Source organism: Orcinus orca, chromosome 9 (genome assembly GCF_937001465.1).
Source record: "Orcinus orca chromosome 9, mOrcOrc1.1, whole genome shotgun sequence".
In the NCBI taxonomy this organism is placed as follows: domain Eukaryota; kingdom Metazoa; phylum Chordata; class Mammalia; order Artiodactyla; family Delphinidae; genus Orcinus; species Orcinus orca.
This window is the reverse complement of record NC_064567.1, coordinates 86,737,939-86,762,080: the sequence shown is the minus strand read 5'-3', so window position 1 is coordinate 86,762,080 and position 24,142 is coordinate 86,737,939. Positions and strand designations below refer to the sequence as shown.

Here is a 24,142-nt window from a genome sequence, read left to right as displayed (position 1 = left end):
CACTAGTGCAGGCTAGTGTTATGGGTTGATTTGTTTCCTCCAAAAATTCGTATGTTGAAATTCTAACCCCTACTACCTCAGAATATGACCTTATTTGTAAATGGGGTCGTTGCAGTTCTAATTAGTTAAGTTGAGGTCATACTAGAGTAGATTGGGCCCCTCATCCAATATGACTGATGTCCTAATAAAAAGAAGAAATTTAGAGACAGACACGCACATAGAGCAAATGCCACATGAAGATTGGAGTTATGCTGCCACAAGGCAGGGGATTACCAGGAGCTAGGAGAGGGACCTGATACAGGTCCTTCTCTAGAACCTTCATGGGAAGCATGGCCCTGCCAATAACTTGATCTTGGACTTTTAGCTTCCAGAACTGTGAGATAATAAATTTCTGTTGGTTAAGCCACCCTGTTTGTGGTACTTTGTTATGGTAGCCCTAGGAAACTAATACAACTAGTTATGAAGCATTTGTATTAATCTAGGCAAACAACATGTTGGCTTAGACCGGGGTAGTAGCAATGGATATGGTAAGATATGGACTGGATATATTTTGAAGGTAGGGTTGACAGAATTTTCTGATAGAGTGAGTGTGGAGGAGGAGAGAAAGAAAGAAGTCAAGCATGACTCAAAAAAAAAGTTTTTGTGCACTTGAAGGGATAAGGTTGTCATTATCCGAGTGGAGAAAACTGCAGCAGGTGGGGTCTTGCTGGGGGAGAAGGAGTGATGAGGAATTTGGTTTGGGGCATGTTAAGTCCAAGTAGAGATGTTGAGTTGGCACTTGGATGCTTGAGTCTGAGGTCAAGAGAGGTCCAACATGGAGATACCATTTTGGACTTCTGAGCATACAGTAGTCGTACTTAAAGCTGTGAGACAGGATTAGGTCACCGAGAGAGTGAGTGAGTTAGAAAAGAGGTGAGGCCAGTGACCGAGTATTCTGGTGCTCCAGTGTTTAGGGGATGAAGAAATAAGGAGACAAGGGCTTCCCTGCTGGCGCAGTGGTTGAGAGTCCGCCTGCCGATGAAGGGGACACAGGTTCGTACCCCGATCCGGGAGGATCCCACATGCCGCGGAGTGGCTGGGCCCGTGAGCCATGGCCGCTGAGCCTGCGCGTCCGGAGCCTGTGCTCCGCAGCGGGAGAGGCCACAGCAGTGAGAGGCCCGCGTACGGCAAAACAAAAACAAAAAAAGAAATGAGACAAGAAATCAGTGATGTACTGATGTCCTCTATAAAGAAAACTTGGAGAGTGCATAGTCCTGGAAGTTTCTCTAAGCTGCCCCTTTCCTGGTCCTTTGGCTAGAGAAAGTAAGGTTTTGGTTGGGGCTCTTTTGGTCTGTGCTGCTTGGCCTTCCTGTGTTGCCGGCTTATTCAGCTCGACAAATGGGATATGTGAGGCAAAAAGACAACTTAGACAATTCACCCTCTGAAGTGAGTTGTCATTCTTCTGGTCCTGAGGTCCCTAGCTGGTCTGCCTCCTTCTTTCCACCTTTCAGAGCCCCATTTGTTTTATATGTAATACTCAAGATTCTTAGTTTTACTTAGGAGGAAGAGGAAAAAGTGCATCTACTCCATCTTAGAAGCAAAAGTCTAATTTTTTTTTAAGAGCAAGTACATAGTGAAGAATTAATAACTACTAGTATAGTTTGGCACTGTTACCTTCATTTATGCTAAGACGACTCTAGTTTAACCCACCATTGCTTTTGCACCATTAGTGCAAATGTCACCATGATGAGAAAGGCATATAAATTTTTAGTATTATTATGAAAATAGTTTTGACCTCACCAACTTCCTGAAAGAGTATCAGAAACAGCACACCCCCCTACCCTCACCTCACAGGGGACCACAGACTACACTTCAGAAACCAGTGATGTAGGAAATAAGTTGATCTTTCACTGGGTAGCGTAGGCAACAAGATCACTGGTGGAGAGAGGGATTTAAGGAAATGAGTCTACCATATCAGAAGGAGGTCATTTATGTGGATTTTGAAATATCCAAAACTACAGGAGTTATATTAGAGATGTGATAGTCAGAAGCTATAATATTTAAAGACCAAGGAGGAATGACCCCAGAGTGTTGGATGACTCCAACAAGTAGAGTTTCAAAGTTGTGTCTTGAGGGAAGAGGGAGAATCAATATTCTGCAAAGAGCCATGAGGAATAAGTAGGACCCAACTCACTTTTCAGGCCCAATGGATCAAAGTAGGCATTCAATAAGTTATTTGTTAGATAACTAAACATTAGGGTGGAAAAGTTTGCCGGTGTTTAGCATAGAACATTATTTAGAGTAACTCGTAGAACGTTCAGCTAGCTAATACATGAATTGGTAAGTTTCAGCACTTAGGAAATAATGCAGAAAGATGTCTGAGGATGTTTTCTAGTCAGTAAACAAGCTTACAAATCAAGTCTATTAGAATACGTTCAGGTAAATTATTTTTAAAATGTTTGAATCTGAATTAAAATGTTAACTTCTTTGAATATTAGTTATTTGATAATTGCTTTTTTTTAAACATCTTTATTGGGGTATAATTGCTTTACAATGGTGTGTTAGTTTTTGCTGTATAACAAAGTGAATTAGCAAAAACATGGAACGCTTCACGAATTTGCGTGTCACCCTTGCACAGGGGCCATGCTTATCTTCTCTGTATCGTTCCAGTTTTAGCGTATGTGCTGCTGAAGCGGGCACTGATAATTGCTTTTGAAGAAGGATCATTTATTAAAATACCATAAAACCATTAATTACAGTTGGTTAATTGTATCCAGTCAGAAGAATGAACTGTTAACTTATTGCTTCAGCTTTGTGTTTTGCATTAAAATGGGCATACAAATGGACCAGTTTATTTGAATTAATCTGTGTCATGTATTAGAGAGTTTTAAAATGGAAATTGATGGGAAAATTGCAATTGAGAATACATAGTGGAGAAACTAATTTGTATCTTTTTAGTGGTAAATAATTTTAGCTTCATTTTGTCTAAATGAATTAGGAATGAAATATCTTAAGTTGATTACTCTCATACATTGTTTCAAGCTATCTATTAATCAATAAAACAGATAAACAATTTGGACTATTCAGGGAAATAATATATTCCCTGCATTTAAATTTTATTCCTAATTTAAATGATTATAATTTGCAACATAATCCCAGTAGCATTATCATAACACTGAACAAAAATTTAATCTTTCTTGGGGCTTCCCTGGTGGCACAGTGGTTGAGAGTCCACCTGCTGATGCAGGGGACGCGGGTTCGTGCCCCAGTCTGGGAAGATCCCACATGCCGCGGAGCGGCTGGGCCCATGAGCCATGGCCGCTGAGCCTGCGCGTCTGGAGCCTGTGCTCCGCAACGGGAGAGGCCGCAACAGTGAGAGGCCCACGTACCGCAAAAAAAAAAAAAAAAAAAAATTTAATCTTTCTTAACATGATCGGTTTTCTAGTTAAACAGGGTTTAGTATCGAGTTACAAAGTTCAAGCAAGAAAAGTTTTATATGATGAAATTCAGAATTTTCTTCTATCTCTCAGGTCAGAAAGCTTTGTAATTATTGGTACGTGGTAGACATTTATCTTTTACTAAATGTAATTAAAAATGCACATAGTTTTATTTCTTGTATACCTATAAGAAAAGGTCCTTAGAGCATCTTCATTCATTATCTTTTTGATGGTATATCTTTAAAACAAACCTATTTTAGGATAACTATGACCCATTCTCTAAAATCTGCGTTGAAACATTTTGTTAGTAGTTCATTTTTTAGCTTATTTGACCTATTTGAAATGTCTTCCACAAATGTAAATACTGTTTAAAAAATTAATTCATAAGTTCCGTTTTTTTTAACATGGGAAGTTCAGATAATTTTGCATTATATTATGTAAATGTTTTGCTAAAGGGCTTTTAAAATCAATTTTGACACTGCTTTTTTTTTTCATAAGGTTCTTGATAAAGCAGAGTATCTAAGAGATATGGAAGCATATCTTTTACCTGGATTTCTTAGGTTACAAGAATTGGTAAGTGATGAATGAATTCTTTTCCCCTGTGGCCTAATCAGTAGAACTGTGTTGTCACATTTTTTCATTTTGCCAATTTGATAGGTGAGAAATAATCTCTTAATATAAAGTTGATATACATTTCTCTATTACATGTGAAGTTGAGGATTTTTTCAAAGTTAAAACAATTTGTGATTTAATAAGACTTATTCAACTATTTTAGCTTTTATTTTTGATTGTGAAGTGGCTAACACTGCTTTCTATTAAAAGATTTTAGGTGTTTGCTAGAGTAAATTGTGGGGATGGGCTAGACTTTGAACTGTCTGCAAGAATTTTAAAATTTTCATTTCAGTAATCTAAAGAATGATAGATCTGTTCTGGATCATCTGATGTTCTGTCTCATAGCCGCTCAGTTTTTGGAATGAGCTTTGTGTTTCAACTTAAAATTGTGTTGGCACTGAATAACACTAATTCTACTGTGATTGTCATGGCCTAATGAGAAAAGAACAGGGAGAGACTTACTATGTATATGTCAGGTGAAAGCCAAATAGTAATATGATGGCAACAACAGGCAGTAGTTTGTAGTGGTTTGAATAAAGGAAATTGGTGAGAGAATTCAGTTTTTACCAATACTAGTTGCTATAGGAATGCTAAACTAAAAAGGACTGTGGCTGTTTCCTGTTAGTACCATATTCATGAAGTGAGCAAAGATTTAGTTTAGGCAAAACAGTAATGTTCATCATATTCAAATAATGTCAATTTAAATTTTACTGGTTTTATAGTTTTATATTTAACTTATAAATAAAAATATTTGGTTTTATGACTTTATAAGTACCTTGAGCATAAATAGTTTATACTTAGTTTTATGTCTGTATTATTTAAGTATTAAGGAACATTATAATAAAAATTAAGTGAATATTTGGGGAGACAGTGCCTAGAGCATTTCCACCTTTGAAAAGTTAAGTATATTACTCAAATTTGAGAAACTGCTAGAAGTTCTCAACTGATTGCCACTGAAATCATTGTGTGCCTAAGGCTGACTCCTAAAATCCTCTTTTAGTAATAGTCTTGAGGGGCAGATGTGGAGAGGACAAGAGAAGAGTAAGTGTAGCTGTTGGTGGCTTATCGTGGAAGTTTCCTCATGCAGTCTAGCCTTTCCCAGATGGATTAACTCTTGGCATTTTACTACTGACATCAGGGACCCATCCTCATTGAGTAAAGGTCTCTTTCTCTCTTTTTATTTATTTTTTCTTGTGTTTGTTTGCATAAATCCGTCCACTATTTCCCATTGTTTTGCTCAAGGACTCCCTCTCTGGTAGCCAGAGTGCATTCTTGCTGTCCTCTCGCCCTTCCAGTAAAACTTACCCCACTGTTTTTATCTTGTCACAGTACTTAGACCTGTCATGCATCATGCATCCTGTCACAGTACGTAGGCCTTTCACTTTTTTTTAGTTTTAATTATGGAAGTTATTTGAAGAAAATGAAAAGATTCATAGTAAGCTCAACTCCATCAGAAAAGAAAATTGTTGTTTTGATGTTTCTGAAAGCATACTTGATTTTTAAATGTGTATTTCATTTAAGAGAAATATAGGAAAAGCATTTCACATTTTTTTATATTAAATACTTATCAGACTAAAATGAAGTTTAAATTATGATCGATATCACTGTACACTGAAAGTACTTCCAGATGAACAGATGAGAACATTACCCAACTTAAAATCCTTTTATTCATTTATTTTGTAATATATATATTTTAATTTATTATTAATATACTTTTTTTTGTTTTTTTGGCTGTGTTGGGTCTTCGTGGCTGCGTGTGGGCTTTCTCTAATTGTGGCGAGCGGGGGCTACTTCTTCGTTGCGGTGTGCGTGCTTCTCACTGTGGTGGCTTCTCTTGCTGCAGAGCATGGGCTCTAGGTGCATGGGCTTCAGTAGTTGCAGCACGCGGGCTCATTAGTTGCGGTGTGTGGGCTCAGTAGTTATGGCTCACAGGCTCTAGAGTGCAGGCTCAGTAGTTGTGGCACACAGGCTTAGTTGCTCAGCGGCATGTGGGATCTTCATGGACCAGGGATCGAAACCGTGTCCTCTGCAGGTGGATTCTTAACCACTCAGCCACCAGGGAAGTCCTTAAAATCCTTTTAGACTGATAAATGCCTCTATTTTTTTAACCTCTCAGTATTTTTTTTTAACAGACTTTATAAAATTCTTTTGGGTAATCATATTTTAAAGCAAAAACAACTCAATGCTTTGTAATCAAGATTGTGTTTAGAGCATACTTTTTTATCCCTATGGAAATGAATTGAAGGATTCTTAAAAATTAATGAGACAAAAAGCATTTGAAAGTAAAAATCTTTTCCTTTCTTTCGTAAAGATGCTACATTTTCTGTGGAGTTATTAATTTATTGAACTCAGCTATCTTTGTTAGCCAGAAGTATATTTCTCTAAATAATGAAGATTGGAATATAAGGTTACACATAAGTTAGAAATCAATAAATAGTAAATCACCATCAAAGTATAGTGTAATTTATGTATGAGACTGGGTCCTAAGAATAGTTATAGAACAAAACAAATATGTCTTGTTTTGTCAACTTGGGAGAGGTCCAAAAGAACATGGGAATATTAAAATTTGTGTTGAGAATGCCCGGTGTCTATAGATAAATTCTAGCATTAGAATTAGCATTTGTGGCCACTCTGTAGAAGGATAACATACACATTGAGCTTGTTCTCTTAATGTTATTTTTGGAATACTAATTATAATTTCTACATATATTTAAAAAGTTTTCTGTTTACTTAACATTGGTATTTTGGATACTCACACTTGTTTGTGTTTTTAATGTATACTCAACATCTTGAATATACATTAAAATATGCAACTGATATTTTCTTTTCTCTGGGTACTATAGCCATTTTAATAACGAGAGATGTTAAGTTTTGTCTTTTTTGGTTTATTGATGTAAAGCATGTGATTTCTTTGAAATTTTCCATAAAAAGTTCTTGTCTTAATTGTTCAAGCAGATGTGTTTCTTAATTTCTATAAAATTAGTCGTTGTGTGACTGTCCTAGTGTTCATGGGTAACTGAATTGTCAATTAACCTAAAAGTTTTATGGAAATTCTAAGTAATTATGTTTGAAAATTTGCATACAAGGATGAGCTCCTTGATTGGGTTTTCTAAATATGGCTTATTAGTATGCAAATAATTTGTTATATGTTGGAACTTTGCTGGATTTCTTTTGAAAGAAAAATTCAAATGGAATTACTGTTCTGATTAAGATTTTTTAATGCAAATTTACTTTTATTTATCTCTCTTTTACAGACTGACAGAAATGTGACTGTTATCTTTCTCAGCGAGATTGTTTGGGAAAAGTTTCGTCCAAATACTGGATGCTTTGAGCCATTTGTCTTGTATTTTCCTGATTATAGCATAGGTAAATTTGAAAACATTGTTTTGATAAATGATATTCAGTAAAATAGTTTTTGTTGTTTGAAAGATTAAGCTAGCATGTTCAAATGGGAATACTTGGATGTTTTAATCTATTATGGTTTGCTGCCAATCTTAAATAAAATAGTATTTATATTTCTGCACTTATAGAGGTTGTTCTTGTATAATTAACGTTTTTTTGAAAGAGCAGTTCTCACATATTTGTAAATAAAGGTGTATTTTCACATTTTTTTAGTCACTACAGTAAGATGTATATATAAGTGGGATTATTACATCCATACAAGTGAGTTGTTTAGATTGGCAAAGCACATTAAAATTGTACTGAAATCTTTATATACCATGTACTTGAGTTAAGTACTATGTGGAATGTATCTTTTGATCTTATAAATCTCATTTTTCATTACTGTAACTCTTACAGTAGCAACTGTGCTAGCCCTTGTGTTTCTTATTTCTTTTTGGTTTGTGTTTAATCTTAAATTTCATAGATCCTAATAATTTTTATCTTTGGAAGAATACAATAGTTTTTTTGTTGCTGAGTAGCTTTGTAGATTAATACTGTGCTGTTACTGTGCAAATATGATAGTTCAGATTCAAAGATCATAACTGAAGCATAAGATGGTTAGAGGCTATGAAAAAATAACATTCCTTGACCTTGAAACACTATCCCTGTGAACTGATCAGCTACAAACATTCATTATTAAGATCAACACATTTTTGTCTGTTTTCACAAGAACAGCAATCAGGTAACACCTCCTGCCTTTGATAATTGAGATAACAAAAAGGAAACCAAAACAGATGAAGGGAACCCTTAAATTTTTAATAGCTCCTCTTATATGAAAAATCACAAGGAGAAAAGGGTAGGAAGAAAATTAATAAATCAAAGGATTTCATAAAAAGAATTTCTTTGTACTTCTCTTGTGACCATTAGATGTTAAAGTTTTTCATGACCCATTTTAGTGAAAAATTATTAAAAAATGCTGGTATTCAAGTGAAGTTGAAATTAAAGTATGCTATAATGAATTGTAGAATTTGATTAAATTTTATAAAAAATAAGGATACAAAGCTGCAGAGATGGAGAGAATTTGAGGACATAATTAAATAAAGTGACCTTGCTAATTTTAGAAAGTGTAAGCTAATAGATTTTTTAAAAAATAAATTTATTTATTTATTTTTGGCTGTGTTTTCTTTGTTGCTGGGCGCGGGCTTTCTCTAGTTGCGGCGAGTGGGGGGCTACTCTTCGTTGCAGTGCGTGGGCTTCAGTAGTTGTGGCATGCAGGCTTAGTAGTTGTGCCTCATGGCTTTAGAGCGCAGGCTCAGTAGTTGTGGTGCACTGGCTTCGTTGCTCTGCAGCATGTGGGATCTTCCCTGACCAGGGCTTGAACCCATGTCCCCTGCATTGGCAGGCAGATTCTTAACCACTGAGCCACCAGGGAAGCCCTAAGCTAATAGATTTTTGAAAAGTGTATAATGTGGAGCCAAGTTCATCTGATTATTAAATTTTAGAGCCTTTAACATATTAGGTTTTTAAAAAATAATTCAGAAGCATCATAATCATACAAAAAAACGTTCAAAAAGGAAGCATTAATTGATAAGCCAAATTATAGTCAGAATAAGTAAGCATGGAACCAGGGCAAAAGGATAATCTTAGTGTCTAAGTCATCCAATTATAACTTGGTACATATGTCATCTGTAGAAATATGGTATCTGATGTTCAGGACACTCTTTCCTCTTAGCAGTATCACTAGGGCCCTAATTTGGATTTCTTGTTTTCTCTCTCCCACACGCAGACTGCTCATGTTTTGGTAATGCTTTGTTTTTTTTTTTCTTCAGGTGGATTATAGTGCAGTTGATCAGGTTTTTGGTTTAGTTATTGAATCAATCAGAATAAGTTAAGTTATTCTCTAGTTAACAATCTGAAAATCTCAATGACTTATAATTTCCCACCTCACAACCTTCGTGCTATTTTTGTCCTACATTTAACATATACATTTATTATAAACCTTATAATATATTACTATTTGGGCTTTACAGAAATAAAAAGGCAAGGTGGAAAATATCTTTTATTGTTTATCCTGCTGGAGATTTGTTGAGCTTTTTGGATATGTGAGTGTATAGTTTTAACTTTGGAAAAGTTTCAGCCATTATTTCTAAAAATATTTTATCTGTGTCCTGTTGTTCCCCCCGACTCTGCTCCCCACACCATTTTCTGGGACCACGTTACATGAATGTTAGACCTCGTGATACTGTCCTGGTGAATCTCTTATTTATTTATTTAAATTTTACATCATTTTTTGTCCTCAGTGTTTTACTTGGGATAGCTTTTGTTTCTGTGTCTTCAAGTTCAGTGACCTTTTTATCTACAAGTGTCTAATTTGCAGTTAATCCAACCCAGTGGAATTTTCATTACCAATTTTATGATGCTTTTGTTTTCCGTTATATTCTTGAGCATATGAGCATGTTTATATTAGTTGTTTTAATGTTCTTGTCTACTAATTCTACTACCTCTTTCATTGTGGGGATGTTTCTATTGACTAATTTTTCTCTATTATGGGTATCCATTATACTTTCACATGTGTTTAGTAATTTTTGATTGAATGACAGTATTAAATTTTTTGTTGCATGTTGGACTTCTTTTCTAGTTAAGCATTTAAATCACTTGAAGATACATGTGACCCTTTTGAGATTATTTTTAAGCTCTTTTGGAGAGAGAGTCTAGAGTAGCCTTTATTCCAGGGCTAATTTTAGCTCTACTTCTAAGATATAGTCCTTTTGGGTTCTCTGCTGAATGCCCCATGTATTTAGTATAGTTTCTCCATTCTTACTGGTGGCAAAATGAACAGTTTATAGCCCTGTCTGAACTCTGGAAATTGTTTGACTTAACAGCTCTCCAGTAATTGTTTTTTCCCCAGAAGTTGTTCTTGCTTGTCCTTTTGAGGTTTTACTCTATGCATATAAGTACTGTTATTCAGCTAAGAACCAAGGGCAACATCTAGGCAGATTTCTGGGGCTCTTTCTCTGCATAGCTTCCTTTTCTCATGTATTCTACCCTGCACATTGTAGCTACCTTAGCTCTCTCTTCTCTGATCTCTGTCTTATCAACTCACTGAGATTAATGGGCTCCTTTTGGAACTCTCCTGTACGACAGTTCTAAAATTACCTCTAGTTAGAAAGCCTGGCTGATGGTAAGACTCACCTCATTTCACTTTTCTCATGTATCACAGTCCTTTGTTGCCTATTGTGTGATGTCTGAAAATAATTGTTTTCTATATTTTGTCCAGTTTTTAGTTATTTATAGGAGAGTATTTCTGGACCCTCTTACTCCCTCATGACTGGCAGCAGAAGTCCCTCTCCATGTTAGAAATGGTTCTTGGTGTGTTAGACCGTATTTTGGTAGTGAAATTTTAATACAGCAGGGGACCCATCAAGTGCTTTCTCCTTCCCTTTATTTATTACCTGCTAGTACACTGCTTTCAGCTTTCTGTTAGAGATGGGATTTTTAGTAAGTTTGACTGTTAGAGCTGGTATGGCTTCCTTAATGTTGAGTTGTACTCTGAGAATTTGTCTGTAGCCTGTATAACTAAGTAGCTGTTCTACTTTTGTTGCAACCCAGTGGGAGTTCTAATTCTTAGGAGACTTTAGTCAGAACTGAAGTGGGCCAGTGGTCATATATAATCAACTCTCTTAGGAGGTACTGAGTGTCACCTGGAAGGGATACCCAGAAGAGAGTCAGGAGGAGCTTAGGAGTGCAGTCTAAGCTGGAGACTTAACTGGTTTCCAGGTTTCCTCATCCGTGCATTTAGACACCACCTTTTTGCCTATGTATGTTTGTCTGTCTGACCGTTGATCCCTTTCTTCCTTGCCTCCCTCCCTTCTTTCTTTCATCTATCCAGTTATTTGTCAGCTTTTATTGGATTGGCCAAAAAGTTCTTTCGGGGTTTTCTGGGTTTTTCTGTAACATGTTATGGAAAAACCCAGACAAACTTTTTGGCCAACACAATATATAAATACCTTTATCTCCAAGTTTTAAGGCACCTTTAGAAATTTTTAGTGTATCAAATATTTGTTTTAAAAAACTTAGTAACATTAAATTTAAAACTCCTATTACATGTAAAAATACATAGACTCCAAAGTCAAGTTTTGGACTTTGTGTATTTTTTTTCAGTGGTTGTGATATTAAAATACAAATCTAGTAACAGTCTCTATCTGAAATTCCTTCAGGATAACATTCTAGGCATGAGAGTAGGCTTTGAAATGTTTTTTGGGCCTTTGTTTATTTGTTTTTTTGATTTTGGCCAATTGCCCTGTTTAAAAGATCCCGTTAATATAGCTGTTTCTAAATTTCTGTATATTAGTATCTGTTGATAGGCCATATCTATTGTTATGTACCTATATCTAACTGACTGTGAGGAATAAGACAGTAGTTAAAATCAAAGGTTGATGGTAAATGGGAGAGTATCCATGGTAAAAATACTCACTTAAAGGGATTCTTAGACAAAAGGAAATTGACACGATCAGAACATCCCATGAGAATTTTCACTTGTAAGTATTGTGAAAGTCTTGAATCCTATGGAACTGGGCTTAAAGTACTAGTCATGTTCAAAGAGCTCTTAACTGAGAAGTCTAAAAGAGACCATTGCATCAAGAAGTCAGAGGGAATTGCAATAAGGAATGAGTGAATGACTGATTTATGTGCTATAACCGGGAAATTTTGAATAATAGGTGGTTTCTTTTTAGTTTTAACTGTGCTTCTACAATATATTTCTAGCAGGATAAAATATAAGTTTAGGACTCTAAACATGTGATACTGTATAAGGAGTTTAAGGTAGAAGAGAAATAAAGACACCAAAGTTGTAGGAAGAAAACACATTTTATAAAAATGGAATGACATAGTAAAGATGAAGATTTTCATTAAAAAAATCATGAGTTCTTTTCATTTTACAAAAAATGAGCATTTTCCAGTTTGGTGGTAGTTTATGTAGTACCGCTTATTTTTATCTAGTTGATTTACTTAATTGTTAGAAAAATAAGTGGAATCCATACGATTTTTTTGCCCTTGATATTGATGTTGCCTGTTATAAGGTTCTTGTGATTTTCTTTAGATGTCATTGCTTCGTATTTGTCTTGAGTAAAATTTAGTAATTTTTCTTAGAATGTTAGGTTCATAATTCTTTTACCTCAGTTTCAAAACTTGTATTACTTTTGCATTCTAATCTTGTAACTGTTTCATTGTTCCTAATAATTGCTGAGCCTGTGTATTTATTGTTTAAACCTTTGTTATAAAATGCTAGAAGATATAACTAGGGTGATAGGTCAGTCATTTCTGTTCATTTGTGTCCTGTGAACAGGTAACCTTCAAAAGATTCTATCCCATGATCATCCTCCAGAGTATTCGGCTGATTTCTATGCTGCCTACATTAACATTCTTCTTGGAGTTTTCTACACCGTCTGTCGAGATTTGAAGGAGCTCCGGCATCTGGTCCGTGCTCATTTTGCTTAAAAAAAAAAAGTACATCTTTTAATATTTTTCCATGAAGAAAGGGTGTGAGATAGGCTAGAAGCTGAAAATTTATTCTGGAAATTTGGATATGGCCTTTGGGAGCAAATACACCCTAAGAATGTAGAAGTCAGTGGGTTAGTACAAACTTTGACCTGATCAGAAACCTTTGTCTTTTTAGTTGTTTCTTTTCATACGTCGTTAGGAGTGTTTTTTTTAATTTCCTCCTTTCTCTTTTCTCTAATTGCAGAAAATGTTTAACTTTATTAAAATTAAAATGAAGATTAACAGAAAGGTGGTGTGAAAACTTAATAAGCAATTTTATATCTTTTTGTTAATTTTTTGTAACAGATTGTTTCAGGTTAATGTATGTATTGATAGTGGTCTGGAATCTAGATGAATTTGAATATTGTCAGAAGCTTTATATAGGTGTTTCATTAGCCACTGACCTTGAGTTAGTATTCTTTATATAAAGGATTACTTTGAATATTTATATAAAAGATTACTTTAAAAAGTTTTTAAGGGCTTCCCTGGTGGTGCAGTGGCTGAGAGTCCGCCTGCCGATGCAGGGTACACGGGTTCGTACCCCGGTCTGTGAAGATCCCACATGCCACAGAGCGGCTGGGCCCACGAGCCATGGCCGCTGAGCCTGCGCTTCCGGAGCCTGTGCTCCGCAACGGGAGAGGCCACAGCAGTGAGAGGCCCGCGTACCGCAAAAAAAAAAAAAAAAAGTTGTTAAAAACATTAGAATAGCTGTTTATACTTCATAGGCAGTTTGGAAAATAATTGTATTTACTTTAATTTTCATATTTAATTTAATTTTTACCTTTTTACTTTAGTTGTGGGGATCTGAAAAGGAGGAGGCAAGAATATCAGGTTTCACTTTTAGAACCTTTTATTAATACTTAAGGTCTTATCTCCATGTAACAGAAAATGGTAATATATCTAAGGCTAGAAAACAGTTGCTTTCAAAGGAACAGATTCTACATCTCTTGGTACATTTTCTTTGCTTTGCTCTTTTCTTCGCTCTGAAAAGTATTACTTAGAGGGATTCAGTGTGTATTTGAGGTAGAATGTAGGAGAAAATGACCATTTAAAATTGTGTTCACATTTAGTATGTTTTTGGAACTTTTAAACTTTAGGCCTCTTCTGATTTAGTTGTACGTTTCAAGCATCTTCTGAGTAGGGAAAAAAACAGAAGACGAGCTGTTCTAGTTCAAGCTCATCACTAACATCTCTCTGGAAGTTGAATGTCTGAGACTCCTGGTGCCCAAGGGAAATGACAACGGGGGGGCTTACAGAGAGGAGCGAGGGTCAGTGCATGGTCTCAGTGTGAGATGGAGTCAGGAGCAAGTACTCATCCATTGTCCTTCCTGGGAAATAACTTGTAGCTTCTACTCCTTAGCACTGATGTCCTTGAAACCTGTGGGAATCTGTGCTGGCAGCCATTTCAAAGTAGATTATAAAGTACAAGAAGGAGGAATTATTTAGAGAAACTATTAGTAGGAAAAGAAAATGTGAAATTTAAACATGGTTTTTATAAAGTCCTTTGGGTTTCACTGAGGAATGATTTTATTTAGGGATGAGGTTACAGCTTTTTATGTTGTTACATCATATTCATAAACTTGAAGCTTGAAGTATGGTTTAAGTCTTTACTACTACTAGTAATACTAATAAATATAAGAAATGATCTTTAAGCATTGGAGAAAAAATAGTATAGTGTTCTATTTTTCTGAGTATGTAGAACATAGGATAGTATATGTTGTCCTTTTTCCTTCAAATGGATATTATTATTTGTTTTAAAGTTTGTAAGTGGCATATTTCTTAAGAGTTTAATAAATCATCTGCAGAATATTCTTTTTAGGCATCTTTTCTATGTATGTGCTTTTTTTAATATAATAAATTTATTTATTTATTTTTGGCTGCGTTGGGTCTTCGTTGCTGCACGCAGGCTTTCTCTAGTTGTGGCGAGCAGGGGCTACTCTTTATTGCGGTGCACGGGCTTCTCTTTGCGGTGGCTTCTCTTGTTGCAGAGCGCAGGCTCTAGGCGCGTGGGCTCAGTAGTGGCTCGCAGGGTCTAGAGTGCAGGCTCAGTAGTTGTGGCACACAGGCTTAGTTGCTCCATGGCACGTGGGATCTTCCCAGACCAGGGCTCGAAGCTGTGTCCCCTGCATTGGCAGGCAGATTCTTAACCACTGTGCCACCAGGGAAGCCCCTATGTATGTGCTTTTAAATTTGCTTTGGGAATTGTTATATTTCTTTATATTTAGAGGCTGATACATTAGGCAGGATTTAGCCAGTTAAGGAATATTTTACATATTGTTTTACTGTTGTTATTGATAATTGTGGTTTTATTGTTGTAGTAATAAACTATAATAACATTTTACTTGAGCCAATTATATTGAAATAAAATTGCCTGAATTCTAATAAAATTTTTACTTGAAAAATAATATTTAATTGTGGTAGATAAGTGCTTTTTTCTCTTTTTTTTCCTTGTTTGTAGGCAGTACTTAATTTTCCTAAATATTGTGAACCTGTTGTTAAAGGAGAAGGTAACTATAATTTTACTATAATAATATTTCTTTTGAAAAAAGTTTCTGTAATTCTAAATTATTGAAATTTTCTCTCTTTGGAGTAGCAAGTGAACGTGATACTCGCAAACTCTGGAGAAATATTGAACCTCATTTGAAAAAAGCCATGCAAACTGTTTATCTCAGGGAAATATCAAGGTAATTTTCTATTCAGTATATGTATTTTTTCTATATTTGGGATATTCACTAAAATGTACATGTTTTCCTTTACCTTCTTCACATTGGGCAAAAACTCTTGTGATTTGAATCATTTATTATTTTGGGAAGGACAGACAATTTTTAGCCAGTATGTTACACAAGGCATATTTCTAATAATTGCTAATTTTTTTAAATCTGGAAAGCTACAGGAAAATCAGTTTCAGCTTTGTTTTATATATTTATGTTAGATATTTGAATGGTATAATAAAAAATTGATTATTAAAGAAACGTATAAGTCAAGTCATAAATCTACATTTGTCTGTTATTAGACTTTCATAGTAATGAAGCTGCTTAGGAGACATGGTTGCACGGACATAGAGTAGTGAGAACATAGTTCTGATTTCCAGCTTAGCCGTTTTCTGCCTTATGAGGTCTTAGCAATTCACCTAAAACCTCTAGACCTCGGATCCCTCTTCTAACAGTCCTTAAAAGATTTCAATAATATATGTGAAGATGATTTGTGAATAATAAAGTGCCTTATAGGTGTTAGGTTTAGCCTACATTACAAAGCAACATAGGAAATTTAAAAACATCAACGCTTTTGTCTTTTTTCACTTTCTAATCAATTTTGTTATCATTTTTCTTTCATGAATACCTTATTCTATACTTTGTGCTTGATTTAATTAGCTGATTTTAAGAATATAATAGTTTCTAAATAAGTAGAAACATTACAAAGATATTATTATTCCTCTTTTTAATAATTAATGAGAATGTTTGGAAGTCACAGAATAGAAAAGCTTGTGATCTGATCTTTTAAAGGTAGAAAAATTTGGATGCTTGTTAAAGTGACTCTTACATAGTAATAGAAGGACTTCCAGTTTCCCATAGGATAGTGTTGGCCACCTAAATCAAGTTCTCTCCACAAGGTCAGTAAGGAAAGCAAATAAAATCACTCATAACCCTTGCCTGCAATATGACTAGGAGTCTACAGAGCTGACTGTAAACTTCAGTTTATATGTAAATAGTGAAATAAATAACTGAAGCCAGCAAAGCCAACCCTGGGGCTTATGCTGAAGTGAAAAGTTAAGCAAAGACTATAAGGAAGAGAGGAGAGGACAGTGGGGACAGGGGATGGGGTCGACTTGTAGTGATAAAATACAAATGAATCACCTCCAGAAAGAGAGTCCAACCCTGAGTGGGATAATACTGAGAACAAGTGAGACCCGAAGGATTAGAGCACTGGCTACTGAAGAATCAAAAGGAAGTGTTTCAAGAGTACGTAGACAAGAATTAACAAGGCAGATTTGGGAAAGTACTGTTTTTGAGGGGAGGTGGAGAGGTGATTTGGAAGGACATGGCATCTCCTGGAGGCTTGGTGGTGAAGAATGAAGCAAGGGGTGGAAATTAAGGCAAAAATATGTCACTTACAAAGGAAAGTGAATCTGTAATAAAGCAAGACAACAAGTGAGCAACATTTTCAAGAAACTTGAGAGAGGATGTGTAAGCCAAGGAATTTTATATCTAGCCAACCTATCATGCAGGTATCGTGGCTATAGAAAAACAGTTTTAAACATGTGAGAACACAGGGAACACTATACTCATAAACACTTCCTGAAGAGTCTGCTAGTGACAGTGCTGGTGCAATGGAGATGACTGGGGAAACTTTAGCAAAAGGAATGATGAGCACCAAATTTGATTAATTTTAGCTCAAAATGAAAAGATGGGAATGAGGATAGAAGAACACTATGTATATGTTACATACTATGCAAGGATGGGAATAACACAGTTACAAAGTTAAAAAATGGGAAAAGAAGAGAAAGAGAAAGGGCAAAGTAGAATAAACTCATTGTTTGCTGTACAGGTAAAAGAGGGTGTCAGAATAATTCAGAACCTAAAACTATTAAAAAATACTCAAGGAAGTCTCACACCCCATTATTCCTTTCATTCTTTTCCTAACCACCTATATAATTTCTGATTTGTACTCATTTTCTTTTACAAGTATGCATATGTAACATAACATCTTTATATATGCAATTAATATATAATCTTTAGTATGTTTCTTTCACAGAAAGGTGTAGAACACAGAAATAAGCATTGCTAATTTGACCTCCTGCCTTACCGAGGCATTCTGAAAACCTTTTTCTTTAATGGGGTATACCCATTTATATTTATTGATAGGAAATATATATGTTTTATTAACTGTTGTATTAATTTGCAGAATTTCCTATGTGGTTATTTTCTTTGTCTTTTTGGAAAAAATTTTGGTATTTAGGGCAGTTTGCATTTTTGTTCCTTTATAATAATAGCATATATAATGCCCTTAGTTACCTTTTTGTAACACTGTGATATAAAGGACAAGTGAGACTCTCCAGTAGTGTAGTAGAGAAATGGCATTCTAAGCCTGGTGATATCTCCTGGTCCATTTGAAGTTTCTTCACAGTAAATGACTCAGCTGTTTTCCCTGCTACCCCCAACCTCCATTCACCTGTGTATAATAAAATTTTTACTAAATTAAAGAATAATAATCATCACATATTTCATATTTTCTAATTGAGATTAAATAATTGAGATAAGCAGGGCTTCCCTGGTGGCGCAGTGGTTGACAGTCCGCCTGCCGATGCAGGGGACACGGGTTCGTGCCCCGGTCCGGGAAGATCCCACATGCCACAGAGCAGCTGGGCCCGTGAGCCATGGCCGCTTAGCCTGCACTTCCAGAGCCTGTGCTCCGCAACGGGAGAGGCCACAACAGTGAGAGGCCCTTACACCGCAAAAACAAAAAAAAACAAAATAATAATAATAATAATTGGGTTAAGCAGAATAAAGAAAAGGAGAGTAAAGCTATAGAAGGTTAGATGCTCACTCAACAAACTGTTATTGGGAATATATGTTGGTTTTATAGCTTTTATAAGCACTTTGGACAGATTATGAAAAAGTCTCCAACCTTGTTCCCTGGTAGTGGAACTAAGAGCTGAATCCTTGTAGAATGCCTGCAGAGTTTGTGTTATTGACTGGCTGAGTGTCCTTGGGCAACTTAACCTGTGGGCCTCAGTTTTCTGATGTAATGATACTTAAAGAAATTGTTATGGAGTTCAGAAGTGGTGTATAACAATTGTATTTAATATGATAACTGGAGTATTGGGAGTTTTATTGTATGGTAGGTGATGTTATTTATTTGTTGGTGCTTTTTGATAGCTTTATAATTATGATCAGAGGAAAAGAGATTTTAAAAAATACAACATCTGGGCATTGATATATAAGTTTATATTGTTCTAATATACACTAAATGATTTTGTAGAGGTACGAACATGTATATGTTATTTGTCTTATTTATGAGGAAATTAAATGTATTTTGTTAAATAAAAAAGTTTTAGTTTTTCTACAGCTTTGTTTTAAATACAGTACATTGATTTTATATGTTTTCAATCCATCATTGCTCTTTCATTTTTTTTTCAGTTCACAGTGGGAAAAGCTACAGAAAGATGACACAGATCCAGGACAACTGAAAGGTATCAAAGGAAGTGTTGAGACAATTACCAGAGACACTTCTTTAATTGATTACTAATAATCAAGATATTAAGTTAACACTATAAAGATAGCATCAGTCAGTAGTGTTATAAAAGATAATTTGCAAGCTACCATGATTTTTCTTTTTCCTGCACCACGCAGCTTGCAGGATCTTAGTTCCCCGACCAGGGATTGAACCTGGGCCCCAGCAGTGAAAGCATCAAGTTCTAACCACTGGATCACCAGGGAATTCCCTACCATGATATTTTAATTAATGATTTTCTTTTAAGCAACACACCAATGTAATAGGAAGAAGTTTGAATACCAGTTTCTACATGTTGGGTTATATCATGTGAAAACCAAGCAGTTTATATTTCTTTAAATGCTTGTGTTAGAACAATCAATTGTATACCTAATTTTATCTCAGTATATATGTATTTCATGAGTTATATAATAAAATTCAATTTTATGTTAATGTAGTTTGGGGGATGCATTTCATTTGGTTATATTTTGAAAGTTTTGTGCTTTTGTTTTCTTTAAAGAAACTGTTACTTTGGGTTTATCCCAGCAAAACTACAGTTGACCCTTGAACAACACAGATTTGAATTGCATGGGTCCACTTATACACGGATTTTTTTTCAATAAATATATTGGAAAATGTTTTGGAGATACACAACAATTTGAAAAAACTGGCAGACGAACTGCATAGCCTAGAAATATCAGAAAAATTGAGAAAAAGTTAGGTATGCCATGAATGCATAATATATATGTAGGTATACATATAACATACAAAATATGTGTTAATTGACTGTTATCAGTAGGCTTTCAGTCAACAGTAGGCTATTACTAGTTAAGTTTTTTGGGAGTCAAAAGTTATATGCAGATTTTCTACTGTGGAGGAGAGGGGTGTCTGTGCCCCCAACATTCCCCCACCCCGTATGGGTCAACTTTACTTTTACTTTAAAAAAAAGTAAAGCAACCATCTAAAATACTCTTATTTAAAAGTTGAGTCAGTAGCCAGTTAGTTGGGTCAGTGGGGGAAGTGGTATGAAATGAAGTGGTATTGAGATTCCATTTCGGTTTTTATTTTTAACTTTTATTTATTTTTAAAGATTTATTTATTGTTTATTTTATTTATTTTTGGCAGTGCCAGGAATTAGTTGTGGAATGCGGGATCTTCATTGAGGCATGTGGGATCTTTCAGTACGTGGGCTCCTCTCTAGTTGTGGCGCTTGGGTTCCAGAGTGCGTGGGCTCTGTAGTTTGTGGCACGCAGGCTCTCTAGTTGAGGCGCTCAAGCTCAGTAGTTGTGGTGCGCAGGCTAGTTGCCCTGCGGTATGTGGGATCTTAGTTCCCTGACCAGGGATCGAACCTGTTTCCCCTGAATTGTAAGGTGGATTCTTCACCACTGGACCACTAGGGAAGTCCCTGTTTTGGTTTTTAAATGCTTGAAGTACCATACAAGTGATTTTCAGTTGTGTGTTGTAATGGAAAGAAATAGATACTAGAGTTTAAAAAAAATCTGCAGTAATTTGCTCTGCTGCCTATGTGGCCTTGAGCCCAACTCCGTGTCTTTATCTAAAATGGAAAGAATATCTACTTTTAAGTTACTGCAGAGATTCAGAGATGCTTAAGGAAAGCACCTAGCACATCATGTAATCATTACGTAAGCACCTTACACATACTAGATATTTCAGTAAATATCAGATTCCTTTTTCCCTTTCCATAAAAATCATTGCTGCTTGACTGACTCTATTGTTTTATTTATCCATTCATTCAGTTATTTGTACAAGGTACTGTAGGGATACAAAAAAAACATTAGACTTGGCTCCTTCAGTGAACACTGTAGCTTAGTAAGAAATATCACTTACGTTTAATTAATTCTTTTTATAAGGTATAAATTTATGTGGATCGTAAGTAAGGTACATGAAGTAGGAATTCACAGTAGAGACAAATTTTCTCTTTTGGTGTGGTAGGGGAGCATCAGGGAAGGTTTAATGGAGAGTGTGGCTTTGAAGGGCAGGACTTAAGAAGAGGCGGAGCCAAACAAAAATAACAGAATGAGCAGAGCATATCATTAACAATAATGTTTTCCCCACCACCATCATTATCATAGCACTTTAAGCTCAGGGCACTTTAAAATCTTTTGACTAGAGCGTACCATATGGAAGTCAAAAGATAAGTGAGAAAAGGTAAGAGATACTTAAAATCTAATGGTAGCCCGTTAAATACCTTCATAAAAGTATTTTGTTATCTAGGTCTCTCGGCATATACTCACGTGGAACTTCCATATTACTCTAAGTTTATTCTCATTGCTGCATACCTCGCTTCTTATAATCCAGCAAGAACTGACAAAAGGTTTTTCCTTAAGGTAATGATTATTTCTTTTTCACTTTATTTTTGCAGATCTAGGGAATATTTTGAAATTCCTCAACACTTGTAAATTTGTAAGGGATAGAGATTAGAATAAGAGATTGCTAAATATGTATTTAGGGCTCATTCTTTAAAGATTTTGTTTGTTTATTTTCCTTTAATCATTTATTCTTTATTTCTCACTTGACCTTTGCCAGTCAACAGTGTTATTTGAGAACTTTCTTTAGGATATTGGGGGTGAGTGAGTGCCACTTTTGGGGTGGGGACAGTCTTGGAGCAGACAGGCTAAAAAAGAGGGGTGGTATTAGTGTCTAGTAAGCATGATATGATAAACAACTTGCAGGGAAGTGTTGAGGAAAGAAGGCTTCATGGAGGGGGTAGCATTGCTTGCTGAATTTTGAAAGACAAATTAGTCTGAAAATGACAGCAAAAAACAATATTCCTGAAATGAATGTTGATAAGAAAATCTAGAGGCCCTCAGAACTTTATCCATCAGTGGAGCATTCCTCACACTTAAACTTCCCAAAAGGGTTTCTTTAGGATGCGTGAGCCATTACCTCAATCACCTTCCACCTAAGCAAACACCAACTCTCCTCCAGAGTGAACTCGGGTGCTCTGTGTGGTGTTCTCCCTATAACACTCACTCTCTTACCAAGGCATTATGTCAAGTGGGTGAAAGTTATCCTTGCAACCAGATATATTTTGCTACACATCCTGAGCAAGTCCAATTACAAGCTGATTAATAAAAAAAATTCAAACTTAACTTTTCTGTTTCCAGAACTTAGCTGTTTTTCCCAACTCCCCAAGCTTTTGTTTACATTGGTTTCTCCATCTAGAATTCCTTCCTCTCCAATCTCTACATACTTAAATTCCACCTGTTCTTTTTTTTTCCCCCTTTAATTATTTATTTTTGACTTCTCACTTTAAGATCACAGCCTGAATGGGTGAAGTAGGTAGTCTCACAGAAGAGTTCAGGTATACCTTAGGTAATAATTCTACATTTAAAAAAATTTAAGGTTTTGTTAAAAATATGAGAGATGGGAATGATTTTAAGGGTAGTAACTCCTTTATTGTTCTGAAGCTCCTACTATAGTATCATGTACTCCATACATCATTATCCAGAACATTCAGGAGGCTCTCTGCATGTATATTAGTTGGAGAAATCTCATTTTAGAATTTCTTCTTGAAAACAAATAATATGCAGTTTGATTTATTATTAAATATAATACATTTTTGTCTGTTTATTTTTTGCCTATCTCTACCACTAGTCTTTGGTTTCAAGAGGGCAAGGACTGCATCTATATTTTTTCCCTACTATTGAATCCCAAGTGCTTAACTAAATGCTCTCAATTTTATGCGAATTGACAGCCTGCCTTACAGAATGAATTGAAAACCCGTTTATCTTTGGAAGTTTTGTTTTTATAGAAATAAATGTGCTGTAATAAATCAATATAAGTTCTTTTAGGAAATATCACTTTTATTTTGAAACCTCTTTCTTTACATGCACAAGTAATCCTGTATACAATCAAAATTGATTTAAAAAGCCTAAAATATGTTGGTATTTTAAGGTGATGTTTTAGGTGATAAATAGAATAAAATAAAAAAGCCTAAGATACATAAGTTACTCTTATGTGTGTCATGTTTTAAACAAATTATGCTTTCTGGTTTTGTGGAATACTATCTTTCATCTTAAAAATTATTTTGCTTAATTGCAGCATCATGGGAAAATCAAGAAAACCAACTTTCTAAAGAAACATGAAAAGGTATTTATGTTGTAATTTCTTTAATGGGAAAAACTTACAAATTTAGAATATTATAGGAAGTTGATAAATGCATAATTGTATGCATTTACATAGTCATTTGGATGTAAGAAGTTACTTGTATTGATATGGTACCATCATAATGCTGTAGTAGTATTTTGTTACGTTGGATACAGTGATTGGGGAGGCACAATTCAGGTGAGCTCGTTCTAGAGATAAAAGGTAGTTCACAAAATTTTTCTAGTGAATTAATAGATGAAAAAGGTCACCCTGGAATTTTTAATTAAATATAGCTTAGTTTCCTCCTTTCCCCTTTGAAACACCACAAAGATGGCATTGAAGAAATTAAAAAGGTTAAACTAATAAGGACTAAGCAGATGAGAGATCTATAAAATTTGGAATTGACTAGTAGATAGATATGTCGGTGACTGAGCACATCAGAGAAGGCTGAAACGTAACCCCCAAAAGAAGCTGATTTGACCCAAGGAATCTGGAAAAGCTTAGGAATTAGAAGCACTAAGCAACTTTGAAGGTAGGGGTGTGGGGCAAGTTGAAATTTCCAAAAGGAGCATTTAGACTGTTCAGCTCTCTTGTACATCTTAACCACTGCGGTTTCTCCTGGCAGAAGATAGAGAAGTTAGAACTCTAAACTTTGCACTATAGAAGCTGTGAGTTTTGTTTCTCACTCTCATTGTTAAAAGCAGTTTTGCTCAGTATACACTTCTGAATTGAGGACATTATTTTACTGTCTTCTGGCTTTATTACTGCTAAAAAAAAAACTGCTGTGAGTCTCTTATTCCTGTGTTATTCCTCTGTTTTCTCTGGCTGCTTTCAAGTTCTCTTCTCCTTTTACTTTAGTCTTCTTACAGTTTCTC

The 24,142-nt window shown here is 35.3% G+C and overlaps 2 protein-coding genes and 1 non-coding gene across 5 annotated transcripts in view; 2 read left to right on the top strand and 1 right to left on the bottom strand.

The window, feature by feature from the left end:
- LOC117203713 (uncharacterized) overlaps positions 1 to 24,142 on the top strand; it is a 1,186,790-nt gene that overhangs the window by 728,781 nt on the left and 433,867 nt on the right. The gene's annotated exons all lie outside the window — the stretch shown is intronic.
- Positions 1 to 24,142, top strand: part of ORC5 (origin recognition complex subunit 5) — a 78,755-nt gene that overhangs the window by 9,449 nt on the left and 45,164 nt on the right. For all 3 annotated transcript variants that reach the window (XM_004263376.3, XM_033439499.2, XM_033439510.2), the window contains exons 4-11: positions 3,915 to 3,989; positions 7,283 to 7,394; positions 12,754 to 12,884; positions 15,406 to 15,454; positions 15,541 to 15,631; positions 19,085 to 19,137; positions 21,393 to 21,505; positions 23,223 to 23,270. In XM_004263376.3, the coding sequence (XP_004263424.1) occupies positions 3,915 to 3,989; positions 7,283 to 7,394; positions 12,754 to 12,884; positions 15,406 to 15,454; positions 15,541 to 15,631; positions 19,085 to 19,137; positions 21,393 to 21,505; positions 23,223 to 23,270 (672 nt within the window). The remainder of the gene's footprint in view (positions 1 to 3,914; positions 3,990 to 7,282; positions 7,395 to 12,753; positions 12,885 to 15,405; positions 15,455 to 15,540; positions 15,632 to 19,084; positions 19,138 to 21,392; positions 21,506 to 23,222; positions 23,271 to 24,142) is intronic.
- LOC117195492 (U6 spliceosomal RNA) lies at positions 2,573 to 2,679 on the bottom strand. The gene has a single exon (XR_004475210.1). It is a non-coding gene; the product is annotated as a U6 spliceosomal RNA (small nuclear RNA).